Source organism: Notamacropus eugenii, chromosome 2 (assembly GCF_028372415.1).
Source record: "Notamacropus eugenii isolate mMacEug1 chromosome 2, mMacEug1.pri_v2, whole genome shotgun sequence".
Classification (NCBI taxonomy): Eukaryota; Metazoa; Chordata; class Mammalia; order Diprotodontia; family Macropodidae; genus Notamacropus; species Notamacropus eugenii.
Genome location: NC_092873.1, coordinates 538631009 through 538647567, shown reverse-complemented (window position 1 = coordinate 538647567; position 16559 = coordinate 538631009). Strand labels below are relative to the sequence as shown.

Below are 16559 nucleotides of genomic sequence, written 5' to 3'. Positions count from 1 at the left end.
CTTCCCCCACCCAAGAAAAGCCCTGTCAAAAAGCAGAGCCTGGCTCTCAAAGCACTATGCCAACTTTTGGGTGAAAAGTCACCCTCTCCCTGTCCCCAGCTGTGCAGAGCCTCACTTGTCTTGTCTGCACTGGTAGGACAGTCTCTTGGCCATGCTTCTAGTCTGAGCCTTTCTCCTCTCCAATGCAGCCTTTATATAGTTGCCACAATAATAGCTCTCATGCCTGGGCCCACTGAAGTCATTCTCTTGCTCAGAAATAGTCAATGGCTCCCTATTGTTTCCAGGATAAAGGACTAGTTCCTGGGTCTGGCTTTGGAGACCCTTCACAGTTGAGCCTCATTTTTTACTGCCTCCTTTCAGGCTCCCTACTGCTGGCCAAACTACACTAATGGTTATTGATCTGGTCCTAATCTCTTCCTGCCTCCCAGCACTTCATTCTCAATGCTTTGAATTGTGATCCTTCTCCTCCCCCTCTCCCCCCCCCCCCTGCCCCCACTCACCCCAACATAAACACACATGGGCCCATTTAAATCCCTTCCTTCCCGTGAAGTCTAACCTGGAAACCCACCTCCTACGATGGGATCCCTCTCTGTGGGGCAATTTCTTGTCCCTCTATCCCACTTCTATGGGAGTTACACATGTACCTATTATAATTCCCCTCCCCTACTGGACAGCAGTCATCCTGAGAGCAGGACGTTGGGATTCGTTCAGGGTTTTATAGCTTAAAGAATTTTCTTCTTTAATATGAATTTGAGAAACATCAACCACCAGGAAAATTTCCATATTCAAAAACCAGAAAAAGATGTACATGAGGCTAGAAATCTTAAATTATGTACAGCTTGGGTTTTCGTTTCCATTGGAGCACAGATACCAACCATGCCCTGTTTGTCTGGGTCCCCTTCTGAACTTCCTTCCTCGTATTTTAAAATGCTTCATTTCAGAACTTTTCTTGATTTTTTAAAATTTTCTTTATTTCCACTTTCCTTCTCTCCATCACAATTCTACAGCCCACCAAAAACTCCAAAGCCTCCCTTTTAGCTAACAAGTGTCATTAAACAGAATAGATTTACACATCTGTCCGAGACACCTTGAAGGCGTCTCCTGCACCTCCCAGTGAGTGCCTCCCTCGCAGGACATGGCAAGCAGCTTCTCCCTGTTTCTGGGCATCAGGACAATCACTGCACTGATTTCAAAGTTGTTTTCCTGTTAACTATAATCGCTGTTTAAACTGTCCTCCCCTTCTGCTTACCTCACCCTACACCATTTAATTCAAAAGTAAGCTACTGCCCCTTTCTTATCTGGACATTTTATTTGCTGGGAGGGGTAGAGAAAGAAACTTTTTGTGGAATGTAGAGAAAAGCAACACTTCAGGTAAAAATTCTGAGAGGACCACAAGAGAACAGCCTCTCTCTAAGCACTTGTACTCTCCAAGGGCTGCAGTGCATTGTTTCCCAACAGCTAACTTGAACATCATTATTTTCAGGATTTTGGAGTTTATTGCTGGCAACTCCAAAACAAAGACTTGTTTTAGGATAAGAGATATTGTACAATATTTATTTGTGTTATATGTGACCAAAGTGTAGATTTGGAGTTTCTCCATCTAAATGAGAGTGCTCTACTCCTGAGTAGACACTAATGTGAGGCATTAGAAGGCAGGAAATAACAAGCTAGATCAGGAGGTAGGGTTCAAAGAATTCAATTACAGGAGAAAGAGCAGAGAAATGTATTCAGAAGTCAGGAATCTGGAGCTGAGTAGAGCTGAGAGAAGGGCTCCTATGGATGTGGGGAACTGGTCTGACTGGAGCAAAGCTCAGCTCTTTGAAAGGGCTTATTGGAAGAAAGGACAGTTCTCTGCCATGGGTGTAGAGGTAGGGGTAGGAGTGTCTTTTTCTCTAGTGCCAGCTCAAGTTTGAAAGGAAATCTTCCAAGGCCTGCCTACATTGACCTTTACTGCCCTTTATGGCTCAAGAGGAGAACCACCTTGAAACTTTTAGAGCAGATCTAGGAAGCTCTGCAGATCCAGGGTTTAAGGTGGCTATGAGAATGATTCAAGTTAGTTTACTACTCCTTCCCTGACCTAAGAATAATGGATAAGTAGTTTCCCTCAGAAGTAGAAAGAAGTTCAGAAGATGAGGAGGAGAGGCATGGTCCAAGATATGCCCTAAAAGAGACCAATGACATCCAGGCCTGAAGTGAGTTCTGAGTTGCTCTGGGAACATGGGTTTTCCTACTTATGCACCTCACTGCTAGGTTTCTGTAATCATGTGTCCCCACCCCAAGACCCCTTTGACACACAAGTGTTACTCCAGTTTACAGGAGAGATGTTGTTTTGATTATTTCTGCTTTTGGATTTTATTGAGCAAATGTTATAATCTGATTAGTCTTACTTGTGTTATTTTGTTTCATGTTTAACAGGTAATGGTATCATTGTTATTGATTTGTGTAAATGAGGATCATACCAGTGGGGGCTTAGGAGCTACTTCTGTGCTTGTGGATATGTAAATCTCCTTCAACAGGGTTTCCCCTAGAACCTGAGTAGGGAATCATCTTGCATGGTTCCTTCTATCTGGGGAACTACCCTCTCCTGTCAGCATGGTGGCAGATGGGGTAAGCTGGTCCCTATTTTGCTAGAGATATAAACACCAAAAGGAAAAAACAGTCCCTGCCTCAAGGAGCTTACCTTCTTCTGGTGGGATGGCACATGTAAAGGATATACACAGAGCTGTCTTGCCCACTTCTGGACAGCCAAGTGTATGAACTCAGTTCTTGGACACTCTGGGCATGGGAAGCCATCCCCTCCTGGGTCACTGAGCAGGACCTTGAAGAAGGGGTGGGGACTTCCATTACAGAACTCTTATCTTTCTGAATGCAGAGCACATGAGTACTCTTGGTACATTTTGCTGGAGGGGCAGAAGGCAGGGCTAGTGACTCTTCCCTCTCTGGCCAAAGGACAACTACTCCAAAGGACAGCAAGTGTAGGAAGACCCAACAGAGGAGATTGAACCTGGTCTTCTGGCCACTTCTTCTGTGATTATTTCTTTGCCCAATTCTAGGTGACTGAATCCTGACCTTGAGATGGATGCATCCAGGCAGTGAAGACACTATGAACTCAAGAGGTCTGGGGCTGACTTTGCTTTACAGAGGCCTCTTCAGAAACTTTTCCCATGCCCTTAGGAAACATGGCCATGGCCATGAAGATGAGCTGACTTTGTGGCAGGGCTGACCAGATCTGAGACGAAGTATCGTAATGCCCATTCCTGAGTCCTGCAGAGCGCAGCATGCGTCAGGCCCGCCTGCCTTGGACTCTCAGGACTTTCCACTCTGCCTGAGATGTCCTTCAGCATCTGAGGTCTTCTCAACCGGGAATGTCCCTCCTCCTTCCACATGCCTTTCCCCATGGCTGAGCTCCACACAAAGACCTCCCCCTTCTGAGCTTCCTTCCAACTGTTTCCTCCTTAAACTGGAATCCCTCTGAGGGCAGGGGCTGTCTTTGTGCTTCCATCTACATCCAGAGCCCTTAGTACAGTCCAGTGCTCAGCATATCCTAAGTACTCACTCAATACATTTTGCAGGATTCCTGCCTCAAGGTCCCAGCAGAGTACAACAGCAGTGGGCACTGCTCTTTGTCTAGTTTAAACCTCTGCCTTCACCCAAGAATGCAAACAGACATCACTAAATCCTCTCTTGAGCCCTCTGGGCCATCAGAGTCACAGAGAACCTTTGTATCAAGCATTTGCTTTGTGTGTAGAAAAGAACTATTTCTCCCCGACCTGATCAGTGCCTTTGAGCCCCTGCTTCAGGGAGACCCCACTGATGTGCCTAAATCTAAGCCTCAAGTGAACTGTCTCTGGGACTCTGGCTTGGTGTAGGCTGTAAGGAGGCCAAGAATGTGAGAAAAAAGGGCCAGGACCCTCAGGAATGACCCCAGTCCGACTGTTTGCATTCGAGGAGCTTTATCGAGAAGAATAGGAGGAAGCATACTGACCCTGGGACCCAGAAGTGATTATTATTACCAGGTACATAAGCAGAAAGGGGTGTGTGTGTGTGTGTGTGTATGTGTGTATACATACAGATGCACTTATATGTGTACATACATGTGCTTATGTATAACCCACATTTTAACTTCTGCCAACAGGCTTGGACATAGAGCAAAGAGAGATGGGAGCTGTTTTCTGATGGACAATAACATCTAGGCTCTGAGGGGCCTTAAGAATGACCAGGGAAGATTTCCCAGGCTGCCCCAGACATTGAGAAGAGTGGGTGATCCAGAGGAAACAGAACAAAGGGGGAGACAGTGAGTGGGATGGAGAAGAAAACCCTCCCAAGAGAGGACAGACAGACCCCCAGCAGTTTCTCTCAGTAGCAGCTATGAGAAGCCAGGAGGACCTTGGTGGGGGGCCCTCCAGAAGGAGGGCCTTGGCTGGGAGCAGCAGCCCCAGAAGGAGAGCCTGTTGCTTACCTGGTAGTAAAGCTGCTTGTCCCTTTCCTGGTTCCCCAAGTGTGTCCCTTGCCTGGTTCTCATCTGTTACTGCCAATTTAGATTTCATTTAACTACCATAAAGCCTGGTTTGTAATTGGCTGCAGTGTAGTAGAGACAACACAAGAAAAGACAGGCATCATCCAAGGAACGTCTGACCAGATGGGAGGAGAGTCAGACACAGAAGTAAAGCAAAACTGATAGATGGACCACCCCCACCCCAACTGTCAAAGCCCAGAAGAAGCCCTCCAGATTGAGGATATAGAGCCTTATCAGGGGTTTGTGGGAGGATATGAACTAGAGAAGTGGAAGATGAGAGGGTATGGAAGGGCTAAAATCTCCCCTGGTAAACAACATGTCCCACTGATACTAGCCCGGCTCCACGGAGATGTTAAAGTCTCTGCTAATTTCGTCATTTTTCGAAGATGAAGAACAGACATTCTCAATACAGCTCCAAGAGATTACAAACACTCAGTTGTGCTTTGTTTTTGAAAGACAAGATCCTTGACATCAGTACTGAATGGGTACCCTTTGTTTAATGGTGCCTACAATACAAAATATAGCACATCGCAGAATTTGGTCAGAAATAAAAATCAGGTATTTATCCCAATGCCCCATCAATGGAAATATAAGTACCCTATTATCAGATTAATGAAATTCCTTGCACAGAAATAAAATTCTGAAGAGACTTGAAATCATTACTATTTCATAGTTTTCTGATAGAATTAAAGACCTTTTAATCAGTAGAATTTATGGCCAAGAGAAAATGGCAGCTGAGACCCCATTCTTGTTGCTTCAGGCAACCATAATCAGCTCCTGGAGGGCCACAGCCAGCTCTTAGTCACCTTTTCAGCTCCTCCAGTAGTGTTTACAAAATATTTCTTGAATTTAAATTGGTTGAATAGCTTAGAGTCAATCAAACCACCAGTTCTGTTAAAATGAGTCCCCCATTTATCTGTGCTGATACAAAAAAATTTTGATCTGCTCTGGTCAAATTTGCTCCTCAGTTTACCCACTCTGTTACTTAGATACAATATCTGCAGATTTCTTCGGATTTAATTCTCTCTCTCTCTCTCTCTCTCTCTCTCTCTCTCTCTCTCTCTCTCCAGTTCAATTAAGATGACTTGCCCTTGATGAGTAAGAAAGACTGTGATTAAAATACAGTTAATTTGGGGGCAATGTGCCATTTTTCTGAGAATGATAACCTAACAATTTAATAAGCATTTTTTTTCCTTTGTAAGGGGATAAAAATAACCAGAGAAAGGTTTTGGGGCTGAAGTGGAAAGACGTTTGAATTACAATGGCCAGTCGGCCATTGGTTAGACCTGAGGTATTTGTCATTTCCATGCTTCATTTTTTGAAAACCGAAGTCCAGAAGGTCAGCACGTGCTAACTTAGAGCGGTCATCGCGCCAAGCATCTGGGGACCAGAGCTCCTAGATGAAAGCTGCCTTTCGGCTCTGAAAGATCGGACCCAGCGGAGGAACGAAGCGACTTCCTTACCTGGTCCTCGAAGGATAACGCCTGTGCCACATCCCGGGGAAACCCATCGATCACGATCCCAGCCTCGTCAGGCATCTGCATCAACTTCTGCTTTATCTCAGTGATTGTGGTTTCCTAGCGAGAGAGAGCCAAGCCTTAGGGCGAGGGGAGCCCGGAAGGAAAGGGGCGCAGAGACAAGGGACAAAGACCGCGCGCTGCCACGGTACCTGCGGGGCCAGTTCTCCAGTCGTGATGATTTTGGCAATGAGGCTCCATTTGCGGTTGCTGCTTGTGTTGTGGATTCTTTTCCTCAACAACTCTCCCACTGAAATGTATTCAAACCCAAAGCGCTCAGCTATTTTCAAGCTCTGAGTTCCCTTCCCGCTTCCTGGACCACCTGTTAGGAAGGAATAAAGAACAGGGCTGTCACAGACTGTCACAATGCCAAAGATATCACTGGGATTTTTCAACCGGTTCTAGCAAAAGGTATACCTGGGGTAGGGCAATCGGATCTTTTACCCAGGGTACTGAAATTTAATGTGTGATGACATTACTTATAACTCCTTCTATAGCACAATAAGGCCCAAGAGTTGTGCCTAATTAGCAATAATAATTAGACAACAGGGGAAATTGTCGGGTAGTCAGTTTCTTCTCTGCCCCCCCCCAGATGAACTCTCCCTGAACCCCAGAGTTTCTTTCCATAGGGGTAGAGTCCAAATAGAATCCCTTTCCATTTGTCTTAAAAAGTCAATGTGAAGGCATTATCTCATGATAGTCTTTGAGGTCAAGGATTGCTTGATTTTTGCTTTTGTATCCCAAGCACTTTCCTTAGTGACTGGAACATAAGAGGCTTTTAGTAAATGCTTACTGATTGACTGACTGATTGATCATTGAGGGGCTGCAGGCACAAAAAAGTTCCAGGAAATCTCCCGCTCTGGCTGCCTGGTTGAATCAGCAACTCCATTTGCAGAAATGCCAGGGCCATAGCAGTGCTTCTGAGTGCCCTTGAAATTCAACAACCGGGGAAGGTCATCGGCATCTCACTGACCTTGTGGATCACGTGGCTTCATTGCCAGGCATGAACTAAGCCTTGTAAAGTGCATTTGAAAGAATCCTTTATCATTCTTTTATGATTGGAAATGAAGAAAATAAAGGAAATCTTGACAGCTTTGACCAGGAAAAAAGGATCAAATGAGCATTATGTGGTTCTGAGATGTCTGTGCGTGTGTATTTCTGCCCACTTCTTTTCATTTCAGAGCTTCAAGAGATGAGTGGAGGTACTGAGTATAGCCCCTAACTCCTGAGAAATGAGGCAGCTGGGAGGCCTGTGGAGGAAGGCAGGTGATCTGAAGGTTCAGGATCCCAGTCTAAGTCTCAGCGCAACCCAACTGCCTGATCTGCCACATTGCCATGTCCTGAGGATTTCCCAAAGCCTTCTTTGTGATAGGCAGAAACAAAGAGGTTCCATGTTGCCAGTCAGGCTCCTGACATGATTTGCAAAGTGTATCAGAGGTCATTTCTCTGACTGGGCTGGGGGTCTATCTAAGAGGTTGGCAAAAACTTCCTGGAGAGTGGGGTGTTTAGCTAGATGAAGTGAGCCATCCATACCTGCCACCCCCTGGGTTCAAAAAATCTTCAGTGAATGCCACCATTTCCATAGCAATGCCTCTGACCAGGGCGGTTTAAATGAACTTCCCCAGGAGCTTGGCCTCAGCACCCAGAAGCTGGCCCTTTGGACTTGGGTAGGGAGCTCTCCAGGGCAGGACCACTTGTTTTTAATCTCATGGTTGGTTGCCTCCACCTTCCTTGGAGGCTTTAAAATCTATATCTATGTCTATATATCTATATCTTGGGAACTGATTGTGGGGGAGGGTTTGAATATGTTTTTAGTAAAGAAATTACTTGTTGGTGCTCCAAAGCTTGAAGGCATTACCGAAGCAGGCATGGGGCCATGGGCATCAACAAAACTCCAGCTTTTTGCTCTATGTTTTGACCTGAGGAGAACCTTGCTGGTCACTCCATCATGTCACTGTCTGTGGCAGACTAGGGCTAACCTCTCCAGAAAGAGAACACTGGCAGAAAACATGCTGGGGGCCAAGCTCCAAGCAGGCCTACTCCGTTGACCTGGACAGAGCATTTCTTTGAGGGAACAAAGCCAAAGGCCTCCCCAATAAAATAAGGTGACAAGAGGAGGGATCCTGGGAGCATTCAACTTTCTTCCTTCCATTGCTCTTGTCCATCTGACATGCAGGAACATGTGGAGGAGGCTGACTGAGATGGTCTGGCCATCTGAGGATGGTTGGGGGAATGGGGCAATGGGGGCCATTGGAAAGAATGGATCTGGAGGCAGAGAACATGGGTTCAAAAGCTGACACTGAACTTCTACCACATGAGGCCATAGGCGAATCAGAGAAACTCTTGGAGCCTCAATTTCTCATCTATAACAAGGGAGGACTGACCTCCAAGGTCTAATCCAGATATTCTAAATCTCATATTGATGTTTCGTGTAAGGAGAGAAGATATTGGAAGACAGGATAGCCTTCTCCAAGTCACTGGAGGGCAGTCATGTTGGAAAAAGGTTCAGATTTGTTTTGCTTGGCCTGGCAGGGTAAAGAACAGGAGTGACAGAGAGAATACCTAGCCTAGTTCACTGGCTATTTCACTGAGCTTGGAGCCAGGAAGACCTGAGTTCAAATCCCTCCTTTGACTCAATCAAGCTATGAGACCCTGGGAAAGTTGATCATGTCTCTGTGTACCTCTGTTTACTTGTCTGTAAAATGAGACAGAGGGAGACGAGTGAGAGAGAGCGAAACAGAGAGACAGACAGAGACAGACTTCCTGGAGGGGTTGGGGTCTGGGCTGTGGATTCCCTTTCCCTGGGTGACTGCAAGGCAGGGATGTTATGGAGATCTTTCTTCAGATCTGGGTCAGAGGAATAACACCTGGGGGTGGAGCCAAGATGGCGGAGTAGAAAGACACACATACGCTACCTCCGAACCCACTGCCCATAAAATATCTGTAAAAAAAGAACCACCAACGAATTCTGGAGCAGCAGAAGCCACAGAACAATCTCTGGAGATTTCTGCTCCAGAGAGCCTGAAAACCTTTCACAAAAGGTCCCTCGCGCCCCGGACCCAGAGCAGAGCCCAACCCTGCCTCGGCAGCACACGGAAAGGAGTGGATCCGAGCAGGCTTCAGGGACGGGATCTCCAGCGGCCACGCGGGTCCCCCACCCACAGGTGACAAGGGTCGGTGAGAGGGTCTCTTTGGCAGGTCGAGAAGGGTGTGGGGTGCCCCCATAACTCAGGCCCTCTCGGGAGGCAGCAGCTGAGGCGGGAGCAGACCAGGGCTCCCCAAGCAGGCAGGAGCCCAGATCCATTGTTGAAGGTCTCTGCTTAAACCCCCTGAGGGAACTGAGCCCGAGAGGTGGCCCTGCCCTGACCTGAGCACCTGAATTTAATCTCACACTGAATAGCAGCCCTGCCCCTGCCCAAAGCCCTGAGGCTGCAAAGCAGCATTTGAAGCTCAGACCCCAAGTGCTGGCTGGGTGGATCTGGAGGTGAGGTGGGGGTGGAGAGGACACTCAGAAGTCAAGTCACTGGCTGTGAAAATGCCTAGAAAAGGGAAAAAAAAAATAAGACTATAGAAGGTTACTTTCTTGGTGAACAGGCATTTCCTCCCTTCCTTTCTGATGAGGAAGAACAATGCTTACCATTAGGGAATGACACAGAAGTCAAGGCTTCTGCATCCCAGCCCACTCAATGGGCTCAGGCCACGGAAGAGCTCAAAAAGGATTTTGAAAATCAAGTTAGAGAGGTGAAGGAAAAACTGGGAAGAGAAATGAGTGACATGCAAGCAAAGCATGAAAAACAAGTAAACACCCTGCTAAAGGAGACCCAAAAAAATGCTGAAGAAAATAACACCTTGAAAAATAGGCTAACTCAATTGGCAAAAGAGGTTCAAAAAGCCAGTGAGGAGAAGAATGCTTTCAAAAGCAGAATTAGCCAAATGAAAAGGAGATTCAAAAGCTCACTGAAGAAAATAGTTCTTTCAAAATTAGAATGGAACAGATGGAGGCTAATGACTTTATGAGAAACCAAGAAATCACAAAACAAAACCAAAAGAATGAAAAAATGGAAGATAATGTGAAATATCTCATTGGAAAAACAAGTGACCTGGAGAATAGATCCAGGAGAGACAATTTTAAAATGATGGGACTACCTGAAAGCCATGATCAAAAAAAGAGCCTAGACATCATCTTTCATGAAATTATCAAGGAAAACTGCCCTGAGATTCTAGAACCAGAGGGCAAAATAAATATTCAAGGAATCCACCAATCACCACCTGAAAGAGATCCAAAAAGAGAAACTCCTAGGAACATTGTGGCCAAATTCCAGAGTTCCCTGGTAAAGGAGAAAATATTGCAAGCAGCTATAAAGAAACAATTCAAGTATTGTGGAAATACAATCAGGATAACACAAGATCTAGCAGCTTCTACATTAAGGGATCGAAGGGCGTGGAATAGGATATTCCAGAAGTCAAAGGAAGTAGGACTAAAACCAAGAATCACCTACCCAGCAAAACTGAGTATAATACTTCAGGGGAAAAAATGGTCTTTCAATGAAATAGAGGACTTTCAAGCATTCTTGATGAAAAGACCAGAGCTGATCAAACACAAGAATGAACAGAAGCATGAAAAAGTAAATAGCAAAGAGAAGTCATAAGGGACTTTACTAAAGTTGAACTGTTTACATTCCTACATGGAAAGACAATATTTGTAACTCTTGAAACTATTCAGTATCTGGGTACTGGGTGGGATTACACACACACACATGCACATGCACACGCACACACACATAGAGACAGAGTGCACAGAGTGAATTGAAGAGGATGGGATCATATCTTAAAAAAATGAAATCAAGCAGTGAGAGAGAAATATATTGGGAGGAGAAAGGGAGAAATGCCTCTCATAAAAGAGGCGAGCAAAATACTTATTAGTGGAGGGATAAAGAGAGGAGGTAAGAGAAAAACATGAAGTTTACTCTCATCACACTCCACTAAAAGAAGGAATAAAATGCACACTCATTTAGGTATGAAAACCTATCTTACAATACAGGAAAGTGGGGGATAAGGGGATAAGCAGGGTGGGGGAGGATGATGGAAGGGAGGGCATGGGGAGGAGGGAGCAATTTGAAGTCAGCACTCATGGGAAGGGACAGGATCAACAGAGAGAACAGAAGTAATGGGGGACAGGATAGGATGGAGGGAAATATAATTAGTTCTTACACAACACTACTATTACAGAAGTCATTTGCAAAACTACACAGATTTGGCCTATATTGAACTGCTTGCCTTCCAAAGGGAAGGGGTGGGGAGGGAGGGAGGAAGAGAAGTTGGAACTCAAAGTTTTAGGAACAACTGTCGAGTACTGTTCTTGCCACTAGGAAATAAGAAATACAGGTAAAGGGGTATAGGATGGAGACAAGGGCAGAGGGATGATAGAAGAGAGGGCAGATTGGCACACAGGGGCAATTAGAAGGCTTGGTGTTTTGGGGTGCGGGGAGGGGACATAAGGGGAGAAAATTTGGAACCCAAAATTTTGTGAAAATGAATGTTAAAAGTTAAATAAATGAATGAATGAATGAATGAATGAATGAATGAATGAATGAAAAAAAAAAGATCTGGGTCAGTCAATGGGTTCTGCTGTCCCTATCAGCCCAGAATGGAAATTCCATGAACTCCCTTTGCCTTTTGTTTCTCCTTCCTTGGAGGTGTTGGCAGGCTGTCCTTCTGGCTTGTCCCAGTGCCCTCCACCATCCAAGCCTTTCTGCATTTGAGGAGGATAGGTCTTCCCCCTAATTACTCACAGAAAATAAGATTACTGACAAATCTGTGGAGTGAGACACAGTCCACACGTTCAAGTCAATGAAGAATCAGAGCCATCTCCCAAAGGAAGAAGTTACTGTTTCAAAGCAAAAACATCACCAAAAGAAAACAAGGATGCTGAAAATAACCCTCAGCAAATCCCTACAGCTCTGTGGAGCTTCATGCGCTCTTGTCTGTGAAAGGAGGGTGGAGGATGAGAAGGTCTCCAGGCTAGCTAGGTCTATGATCTGGGAGCCTGGAAGCAGGCTACATTTTATTGACATCCTACTCTACATACTGGCACACTCCTTTCTCATTTCTGCATCTGTCTCTGATATTTCTCAGTAGTTCCTTAGAAGGTTTTCTTCATTGATTTCAACACAGCTAGATTCTCAGCCTCAGAAGCTCAAGGATTGTTTGGCTAGCATGGTGCTTTCTGCATGGTAGAGCTGGGTACATGTTCATTGAATCAAACGGAATTGAATGGAGATTCATCCGTAAAACAAGAAGAGGCAGCTTAAACATGGACCTTGTCTGAATTTAATGACACCAGGGGGAAATGAGGGAGGGGACAAACATTTATTCAAACCTGCTATGTGCCTTTAGTATGCAAAACCTACTAAGTGCTGTTCCAAGATTCTCTCATTTGATCTTGATGCCAGGATGAGATGAGCACTAAATCCCAGAAAAAGACCTCTTTATTCATTTATTTATCATTCCATTTGTGTCCATTATTTCTTTAACTGAATAAGAACCATTTTGAGGAACTAGGCAAAGAGAAATGTAGCCTTGATACTTTAGCATTTGTGGGTAATTCTAAAACAATGATGGGATCAGCCCTAAATGCCTTTGTTGAACCCCACTGGGAAAACAATGATCTTGAGTTTCTCGCTTCTTCATTAAATCCTTTTGGTTTGGAACAGGTCTTGTAACACATTAGAGATGACATCCCCTCTGGTAGCTGAGAAAGAGCTCAGTCTTGTTTGTTTGTTTTCGGGGGAAATTGATTTGTCTGTAAAATAGAACCAAGAAGCTACAGCAAAGTCACGAAGCTGACTTTTTATTTCTGCATTCGAAGCCAGCCAGTTAATTTCAGCGTGCAGAGATGAGGCACCTACTATGTGAACAGCTGCACACTAGGTGGTGAGGTGCGAAGGCTCAATGCCCTCCCTCCCAGGGCTCCATTTCACACACACCAAGTTCTCTTTTTGTGGTTTTTGTTTCTTGAACTACTATTAATCACACTTATTCATGTGTTCAGTAAGCATTATAAAGCTCCTACTATGTCCCAACACTGTGTATTCCCAACATTGGGAATACAAAGACTCCCCAAAAGATAATCCTCTTCCATGGGAAAAATAAATTCTTATGCAGGTAAATTAGAATATCCCATAAATTCATAGCAAATAAAAAGTGATCCCACGTTCATGTTATGCTGCAGAGATCATCTGACCAATGAAGAATGAGGTCATCTTCACAGAGAATCCACTTCAGTGTCCAAATCAGGGGCGCTCACCCGCAGCCTACAGACAGCCTTTATCTGGGCATTAACGATAGCCCTGAGGCATGGAGATGTTTTACCAGGTAAAAGGTGACTCACTGAAAATGTTTTGTGGTCCACTCATCCATAGAGGAAAGAGAAATAATTCTCAGTTAGACTTGACCGATGACACCAGCTTTTCGTGAATCATCTTTTCTTCGTCTCTTGGTTCTAAAAGGTTTAGCCATCAGACAAAATCCTTTTCAACAATTGGGGTTCATGGTTCATTGCACATAAGCAGTTCTTATGAAGTTTATAATGCTTCCTAGGAGGGCACTTTCCAGTCTCTCATCCCACAATGTCCTACTCATTAAAGTCATAGTGACAGCTGGTTAGCTATCCAGACATGAGAGAAAGAGGTAGATAGTTGTAGATAGGTGATAAGTAGCCAGAAAGCTGGAGAGGTAACCAGATAGACACACACATACAGGAGATAGATGATAGGCAGGCAGATGGGTGGATGCCAGACTGAGAGATGAGAAATAGATGGTAGATACATAAAATAACGAGCATTTTCACATTTTGTTTCTATTTGGAAAGCAGAAATGCCACTTACTGGGTACTTGTTGGAATTCTATGACAGGCCTGAGTGGTCTGCGTCTTCAAGGACGTGAAGAGCTGTCTGTTAGAAAGGGAAGCAGACTAGTTCTGCTGGATCCCACAGAGCAAGGCTAAGAAGACTGGAGGCCGTGTGCAGAGAAATAAATTTAGTCTGGATGTCAGGGAATGTCTTCCTAACAAGGAGAGCTGCCGCAAAGTTGAGGTACCTTAGCCTCCATGGGGTCAGGGTCCCCTTAACTGAAGGTCTTCAAAAGATAGAGGACAGTCTTGTTCAGGTATGGGTTGTGCTGCGTGATCCCTGAAGCCTCTTCCAGTCTGAGGGTTGATGTGCTTGTGCCTGCACTGCTCCAGTCTCAGTTTTTCTTACTGTAAACATTAAGGTTCTGAAGAGACTCTTGTTCCTTCTCCCCCTATTAAGATGGTAGCAATGCATCATCATTCAGTTCCTCTCAGTTGCTTAAGTAAATTGATCGCTTTGGGTTTCTCTTGACTTATTCTCTTTACCCACCATCTTATGGTTGATCTCTTAGTCTAGAGTCTCTCCATACCCCAGACTCTCCTTCACTCATCTCAAACACAAAGCTTTGAGCACATGATTCCCCTTCTCCCATTCAATACTCTCTTGGTGCCCTGTTACCTCTGGGGTCCAATATAAAACCTTCTGTTTAACTTTGAGCCCCCACCACCTGAGCTGCTCCTGCCTTTCCAGTCTTCTCACCCCTCCCTTCCTGCAGATCCTCTTCCATCCAGTGTCTCTGGTCTCCTGGCTGCTCTTCACAGACTACACCCCTCTCTTAGCTCTGAGAATTTTCTCTGGCTGTCCCTCATCCCTAGGGCTCTGTCCCACCTCATCTCCACCACCTGGCTTACTGTAAATCCCAACTAAAATCCCAGCTTCTCCCAGAAGCCTCTCCTGAGCCCACTGAATTCTCCTGCCTCCTCTTGCTGCTCTCCATTTTATCCTGAGCATCTCTTGTCTGTACATCATTGTCTCCTATATTCCTTTGTGAGCTCCTTGAGAGTGGGGACTGTTTTCACCTTTCTTTACATCCTCGATGCTTATCACAGTGCCTGGAATACAATAGGTACTCAATATATGTTTGTTCACTTGATTCTGCCTGTAGTTCCTGATACTGGATGTGCTTCCTTCTGGATGCTTGCATTTTTTTTTCTTTGATGTAAGTTTGGGCTTTTCACTACAATCTTCCTGGGATGCTTCCTTTTGGATCCTTTCATAAAGGGGATTGGTGAGTTATTTCTATCTTTATGTTACCCTATGATTCCGATAGATCTGAGCAGTTTTCATTTATGATTTCCTGAGATAGAGTGTCCAGGCTTTTCTTTTTTAAATCATGACTTCCATGAAATCCATTAATTCTTAAATAATCTCTCCTTGGCCTGTTTTCCAGATTAGTTGTTTTTGATATCAGATACCATACATTTTTTCCCTAAGGTTTTGATTTTGTTCAAATATTTCTTGTTGTTATACAGAGACCTTGCTTGCTTTTTGGTCTATTTTCACTTTCAGGGATGCCATTTCTTGGGTAAGATTTCCCTGTTGTTCTTCTAAATTACTTATTCTCCTTCCAATTCTTTCCTCCAGAGATTTCTTCTATTTTTTAAATGCTCTGCTTTATTTCTTCTAGATATCGATGTAGTCCTTGTGGAACCCCCACTTTTTCTCTGAATCTCTGCTTGCTGTTATTAACAGTGCTACCTGATCTTTTCGGGAGGAGAGGCTCTTGATGTGAAATAATGTTTTATAATCGGTTAGTATTTTCTTTGACGTACTTATCTTTCCAGGTTTTGTAGCTTTGTTTCCAAGTCAGAGCCTGCCTCTACCTTGCTTATTGGTCTGACTTGTTCTACTCTAGGTCTGGGTTACCATGCTAACCTCCACCTTCTCACATTTGCCCCTCCACTTCATTTCCAGGGCCCTCTCTGGAATCTCAGGAAGGAGCGTTAGAGATTTCACCAGACCTGGTCTGTCCTCATCTGAGCCTGGTAACAGTTGGCTGCTTCTCCCCAGGGCTTCCAAGCTCCTGGTATTTTCATGGACCTGTGACTGGCTGAACATCAGTATCTTATTTCCTGCCCTGGTGCTGGCTTGGCCTGGAGGCCTTTCGTTGATTTTTTTTCATATTTCTTTGGTGGAAGATTGATTGTATTCTACTTTTAACCCTTTCCCAAAACATATTTGCAATACATAACAAAGTGAATTGTTGGAGTTTTTGTTGAAATTCGTGTCATAAAGCCAGCGATTCTACAAAACCATTGATAGAGAATCCATGCTCTTACCTATGACCAGGATGATTTTTGGACGTGGTCGTGTTGGATCAAACACCTCATACTCCTCAATGAGCTCAGCTGTTTCTGAAAGGTCAGTGTCACTTTCTATGGAGAATTGATGGATTGGAGGAAGCCGATCATAACGCCGGTAAGGAAAATTGGCATTTTCAGGCATCACTGCAAAAAAAGTAAGATTACCTTGAAACAGGAAAGGAGGAGGAAGCTCAGATATTTCTCACCTGAGAAGATCTAAATAAATTTAAATAGGGTTTTATCACAGGGTATTCTCTCTGGCTGTCCCCATGCCTGGAATGCTCTACCTTCCCCTCGTCCCTCCTCTGCTCCA

At 44.7% G+C, this 16559-nt stretch overlaps 1 protein-coding gene across 3 annotated transcripts in view; it reads right to left on the bottom strand.

Annotated features, from left to right (window-relative positions):
- Window positions 1–16559, bottom strand: part of AK5 (adenylate kinase 5) — a 196460-nt gene that overhangs the window by 156329 nt on the left and 23572 nt on the right. For 2 of the 3 annotated variants that reach the window (XM_072649905.1, XM_072649908.1), the window contains exons 3-5: window positions 16223–16390; window positions 6186–6355; window positions 5980–6093 (exon numbers count right to left, since the gene is read on the bottom strand). In XM_072649905.1, coding sequence (XP_072506006.1) covers window positions 5980–6093; window positions 6186–6355; window positions 16223–16390 — 452 coding nt within the window. The remainder of the gene's footprint in view (window positions 1–5979; window positions 6094–6185; window positions 6356–16222; window positions 16391–16559) is intronic. The other variant, XM_072649907.1, reaches the window with a different exon arrangement.